Genomic DNA, 6,468 nt, shown 5'->3' with positions numbered 1-6,468 from the left:
TGTGTGTGTGTGTGTGTGTGTGTGTGTGTGTGTGTGTGTGTGTGTGTGTGTGTGTGTGTGTGTGTGTCAGGGTTGGTGAGGAAGCGACAGAGCGTGACCGATGGAAAACGAGAGGAGTGATGAGATGGAGGTAGACGCAGATAGGACAGAGATAGAAGAGATATGTTATCAGTACTTGTGTCAGGTATTTCCTGTGAGTGTCTCCATCTGAGCTGATTAATAAGGACCTCAGATCTCTACATCAGCACAGCACAAATAATAAGGTGTGATTAGACGTATTTCAGCATAGTCAGAAAAACTCCTTTACTCTTGATTACATCTCTGAATCCTAAACTTCCTCTAATACTGCAGCTGCAAGCGATCCATGCAGGCTAACACAGCATTCATCCCCCCTGGTCCTCCTGTCCTGGGACACTTCAGGCCAACAGTCAACCCAGTTTTATTTCCATAGCACCAAATCACAACAGTAATCACCTCAGGCTGATTCATATTGTAAGATCAGCAGCCTACAATAATATAGAGAAAACCCCAAAAGTTAGACGCCCCCTTCTGAGCAAACACTTGGTGACAATGGAAAGGATAAACTCCCTTTCAACAGGAAAAAAGCTCCAGCAGAACCAGACTCGGGGAGGCGTGGCCATCTCAAAAAGGGCGAGGTCTCTTTGACTGACAGATGGATGGAGGGCAGGCAGCTCCTACCTGCCTGCTGGCCTTCTCCTTGTTCTGCAGTTGAAAGTATTTAATATAATTGTCCAATGAAATCCCTGCTGTGTGGTTAACTGTACAAACACGCTACCAAAGACGTCCACGCTCCAGCTTTCTGATAGAAATTCTCCCATTTTATTGAGTCAGCACAAGTTTGCAAGTATCTGCACGCACACATGCACAAGGCTGGGGATAGAAGTCACTAACAAAGTCTGCTAGTATTAGCAAGTTCGTTACTCCGTGCTCTCATCCTTATTTGATCAGTTCTTTCTAATAATAAAACGAGGGAGCCAAATGTTAACAATGTTTGTCACGTGAAAATGACATTTTTGGGCTCCACTCATTATCAACATCATGAAGCAGGAAGTCTTTGGAATGGAAGTTTTTTCTTTGTTAGAGCTCAGAAGAACTGGGTGCTGCCCCTCGGCAGGCTTCCAGTAATTGACCAGTCACAGTAAAGCATATTTTTAGGGAGGGGAGCGAACAGCAGGAGCTAAAATGACTTGTTTCGAGATGAATCGTGCACTATAACAAGGATAGGAACTGTTTTAAACGCTGAATCATCCAAAGCTGGTCCATGGATAAGGTACGCTTTAATAACAGATGTTACTCGATTTTGATCATTTCATAAATGGATGTCTGACACACATAAGTGTGTTTTTTATTAAAGAGTCCGGCCACGTTAAGTGCACATGAAAGAAGAAGACGTCAGGTTGACTCTCTGTGAATCAGAGCCGCTTCAGCTCGGACAGAAAGGACAGAGATGCTACGTTCAGCTCATGAAAGGCTCGCAGTCACCAGCTGCTGAATGCATCCCGAGCACAGGTTTGGTGTCTCTTCTTATCTGTGATGTATTTAATTATGCGTTTGTTCAAAGTCGCATTTACGACTGACAGCTCACCGCTGTTGAACTCGCACACAAAGAAAATCTTTGTGATGACGACAAGCAGCTGAAGGAAACCAGTGAGACCAGTTCATGTTCTCACATCTTCTTCTGCTGGAACTATTTCGCAGCCTCAAAGCAACGAGCCGCAGTGCAATCCCACTGAGCTCTGTGTTCGCCAAGCTCGCTCCACACAGACGTGAATGAGTGTACCGTCAGCTGACTCACCGTCTCTGCTAACATCCACAGACAGGTTCCTCGCACAAACAGGAGGAAACAAAGCATGAGAGCAGGAAGAAGAGCTGAAAACAGCGAAGAAGAGATAAAATCCCAAGGGTGAGGACGGCAGCGCAAAACTCATGATGTGCACAATTCTTTTTTGCTCTTTTTTAATAGCCAGTACATAAAACTAAGCTTTGGTGATACAGAGCATACACCTGAGCAGTTTCATGGTCCCTCATGGAAGAACTTTCATCAGCGCCCTTATTTCCCCGCGGTCGCCACAGCAGATTGATCCACGTGTTTGATTTGGCATGGATTTTCCCCCAGATGCTGTTTCTGATGCAATTATCCCAGTTTGGAACCAGCACTAGCCGTACATCAGCTTGTCAAATACCGAGGGTGGGTTTGCATCTTCTCCCAGTCTCAAACCAGGAATCGAGCGTAGGCACTGAACCCTCAGAGAGTCAGGGCCTCTGAGTTCTGCCAGTACGATATAATCAAATTTAAAATGCTCCAAAAGGCTCAAACAGCACAAACAAGGTCCAAAGATCCAGTTCATAATTCTGCAAAAATAAAACACCTACATTTTGTTTGACTCTGTCTGTAATCACACAAACGGTTTCATTACGTGAAGCCAACACTGTCAGTAACTAAAGGTGATTTTCAGTAAAAGCTGAAATTTGACAGAGTAAAAATGTAAAAATGACTCGTGTTTCCTATTGTTGTAATTCTTCTGTTATTCAGTTTTATGGAAATATTTTCAGTTTATCAGCATCAAAGTTTCATGTTTTAAATATTTGTTGCAAATTGATGAAGTAAAAAAATGCTCTTCCTTTTTCTGCCTCAGACCAGTCTGACCTCTGAGCCTCCTTCCCCACAGAGCGGATGCTCTACGTCCCACGAGCCTGGAAACAGACCTCCAAATCCTCCACCTTGCACTGCCACTCGAGCCACAGCACAGCGTCTGAAGACAACAGTCTGAGTGAGCTTAGACGAAGTTCAGTTAAAGCTGCTCGGTGGCAGGAGCTGAACAGGTGGGTGATCTCTGATCACTAATCAGCCTGATTGATTTTACTGCTCAAAGACTGTAGCACATCTGCTGAAGGAGCTACAGTGCAAGCATGTACAAGCCAATATCGCCATCTAGTGTCCGCCTGCAGAACTGTTTCTGTCCTGCAGCTTCAGCACTGCTCTGTGTCCTCTGAGCTCGAGTGCGAGGCCTCCATCAGCAAAAATCCAAACGTTCCAAATATTACCATCAAACATTTAGAAATCCACTCAAGAGGAAGCAAACGTTTATAAATAGATCGTAAACACTTTCACATCTGACCCACGAGTTTTGTGAACAGAATCGTTAGTTTTTACTTTTTCATGCTTCAGTTTTGATGTTTTTACTCATTTTTAAATTCATTTTGTTTGTCTTAATGTGCCTTTATCACTAATTTTACTTATTACTCTAAATATGTTCTCTATGTAACCTATTTTCTACACTAAAGCATATATATGTATGTATTTATTGAAACGTGTTAAATAAATGTAATTTTTTTTATCCAACAATCAAATCTAATTGGGATTAAAAAGCAGCAAAAACATCCCGATGCCAACAAGATGATTCAAAGCTACTCACAGCTTCTCTCCATCTGCAGCTTTGGCATCCTGAACCAGAAAAACCGAACCAAAACTTCCTCGGCCCAGATTCTGCAGGATGCTGTATCGCTTAGCGACCAGACCACCGCCTCCGGGGGTCAAAGGTTGGCCGGCTGCCACCTCCTGGAACCGAGGCATCCTGTCAGCTCACCTGTGGAATAAGAAGAGGCGACGGAGAGCTCAGAGTCACTAAAAGCGCAGTTCGACTTCCCCGAATGGAAAAATGATATCCATGTATTACGTCTGTGTGTTCACACTGGCCCTCCACAGTAATTCACTGGTCCAGTGTTCCACGACCAGGATGAAATACGTGTCATGCTCCTTCCACCACCCGACAATATCCTCAGTCGTAATCAGTAACGCTACAGCCGCAATATACACAGTGCAGGTAGAGCACCGCTTTCCCCTCCCGAGTCGCCTGATGGTTATCAGCTGCATCCAAAGTCCCACAGGCTAACCAAGCCTGATAAGACTCCTTCTTTAGCATGATGGTTCCTTTTACCTCTGATGTCCACCATCTTCTGTGGTTAGCACCATGACAGCCACCAACCACCTTGCAGCCCCAGCTCAGTGCAGCAGCTTCAGCAATGGCGGGGCTGAACATGGTGCATTCAACCTCAGTGTTTCCCTTGGAATGCTGTCAAATCTCTGCCAGAGATGGGAGTCTCCCGGACTGTGGGCTCTGCTAGGCGTTACCAGTGTACCCTCAGTATACATTTAGGCACATTGGGTCTATCCAACATCCTCCTTGGCCACCTGATCCAACCCACTGCATCTGGTTGAAACCTCTCAACCTCACGCATAAGCTCACGCTCCTTCCACACCAGACAGGTGACGTTTCATGTCTCGGTAGCCGGGCATTGGTCTACCAGGATCTCCACCCTTGGTCGCCACCCAGCACACTGCATGCAACCCCTAAGCCACCTTCTGAGGGTGGTGGGCCTACAGGATTGTGAGCCCAAGTCCTTTCCTGCCTGGCTCCAGGGCGGGACCCCGGCAACCCTATCTCAGACACGTTGAACTGTTTCCTAGGCTTTTCACTCATGAGGGTTTCTGAATAGCTCTTTGTCTGGTCCTTCACCCAGGACCAATTTGTCATTTGACAACATAGCCCCTGGGATTCCTGGGATACACAAAACCCTCCACCACGATAAGGTAGCGATTCACAGAGGGGATCATAGATTAATTTCTAAAGACAGAGTAAAATAAAATCACAGATGTGGTATTTCTTTCATTCTGAAAAGAAGAAGAAACCAAAAAAGTCTAAGAAACAATCAAATCCATCCCAGAGTGAGAGAAGTGAAGCAGAAAACTGTTAAGGCTTTCATCAGAGGAGTTATTTTATTTTGAAAACATTTCAGGAAATTGGTTTTATTTTGAAAATGTGACCGGACCCATAAATGCACACAATCAATCGCTTTGTCCGTTAATGGAACTCGGGTACCAGTATCATGTCTTTTTAAACAACTGTTTTCTCGAGCTTAGAGCATGCGCGGGATGGAGGATACGGCAACCGGAAGCTTATCAGCTGTTTGTATCCGCTGCTTTAATCAGCTCGTTTGTTCCCGTAAAACCGACGGCGGAGAAGAAAAAAGGAGAAAAGGAGCTAAAAGTGTCCGATAGTGAAGTTCTGAGGATCTCGAGTAGCGGAAAAGCTGCCGCGTCATCTCGCGATATTTGGGTTTTTAAATGAACCATTTAACCAGGTAAATAAACTGGAGCGATGATTTGTTGTGTTGTTTACCTGCAGCAACTCTGGATGGCGGACTTCCGTGTTTCCATGGAAACTAAAAACAACGAACGCGCAAGCGCACTGACAAATGCAGGGGAGGAGCTTACATCAGGAGCTCTCACCAGGTGTTCTCACCTTGTTTACTTCCTGCGACCAATCTGCTGCTTCCTCTGTGGTCACATGAAGCTGAGGCGACACAAACTGAATATATTGCATACTGTTACTTCTTGCTGTCAGTAGCATTTAAGCTGACAAAGCAACAAGCTGCGTTGAAAGACCTTCAAACTATACGTCAGTTTTCACATTTTATTTTATTAGAATAAAAACATATAAGCGATGCTTTTCTCTGAATTCTATCGATACGTTTGTGCTGCAAGAAATTGTTAAAGAAACGAAGCATTTTCTAAGGACAGCATGAAAAACAGTAAAGAAAGAAAAATGCTGCCTCTTTCCTATTGGTTGAAAAATGTACCATGTCGACCAATTGAAGAAAAAAAACGACAACACGTGGTTGTTTAGGAAGAGAGAGAGAGGGCGGGATTTGTGATGTTTAGCGTGTTGTGTGTGTGTTGTGTGTCAGTGAGGGCACTAATGAATGTGACAAAGGCTGCAGTGCAAACACTGTCTCCAGGTGGAAACAGGAGCAGTGATGCACGTCCTGCTGTCAGGCCTGCAGCTTTGTCCCTGTGCTGTTCTCTGTCTCGTGGCCACAAACTCATTTTCTTCACTGACACAAATGATTCGTGCGGCATCTTATTGTGACACCTGCTTGTTCTCTCCAGTGGCGGTCCTAGCCTGTTTGGTGCCCCGGGCGAACACCCCCCCACACACACACAAACAGACACATAAAACATATTAAGGCTTGTACATTAACATAAAACTGTTGTCGAAATTCACCAGAGAAACATACAAACACACACACACATGAAGAGAGAGAGAGTATGCATGGTATGAGAACAGGACAAATCAACAACTGACAATCACTAATTAATATTAAAATCTGTAACATAATGTGTTGTTTGGAGTTTAGTCTGTTACTGTTGCTATTTTTACCATTTCTTCTTGGAGCAACTGTAACGCACATAATTTCTTTAGAGATTAATAAAGTATTCTGATTCTGATTGTTTCAGGATGAGCTGCCATTATCCAATCACACATCTGCTTACCTGCATCTTTTGCTCGTTTCTCCTCCTCTTCTTTTCTCTTTTTCTAAACTGAGCACCTGATGGCTTTGAACTTTTCTTGTCCATCTTCCATTGGTTTTAATTTTGCACTCCAG

At 44.3% G+C, this 6,468-nt stretch overlaps 1 protein-coding gene across 1 annotated transcript in view; it reads right to left on the bottom strand.

Annotated features, from left to right (window-relative positions):
* The window catches only part of nek11 (NIMA-related kinase 11), a 65,264-nt gene extending 59,999 nt beyond the window's left edge, over window positions 1-5,265 (bottom strand). The window contains exons 1-2 of the mRNA XM_005744165.1: window positions 5,202-5,265; window positions 3,438-3,608 (exon numbers count right to left, since the gene is read on the bottom strand). Coding sequence (XP_005744222.1) covers window positions 3,438-3,595 — 158 coding nt within the window. The 5' untranslated portion in view covers window positions 3,596-3,608; window positions 5,202-5,265. The remainder of the gene's footprint in view (window positions 1-3,437; window positions 3,609-5,201) is intronic.
* Between the last annotated feature and the right edge of the window lie 1,203 nt (window positions 5,266-6,468).

Source organism: Pundamilia nyererei, unplaced genomic scaffold, assembly GCF_000239375.1.
Source record: "Pundamilia nyererei isolate P.nyererei 1_Seehausen unplaced genomic scaffold, PunNye1.0 scaffold00139, whole genome shotgun sequence".
Taxonomy (NCBI): Eukaryota; Metazoa; Chordata; class Actinopteri; order Cichliformes; family Cichlidae; genus Pundamilia; species Pundamilia nyererei.
The sequence above is the reverse complement of the archived record's forward strand: the minus strand, read 5'-3'. Positions and strand labels throughout refer to the sequence as shown.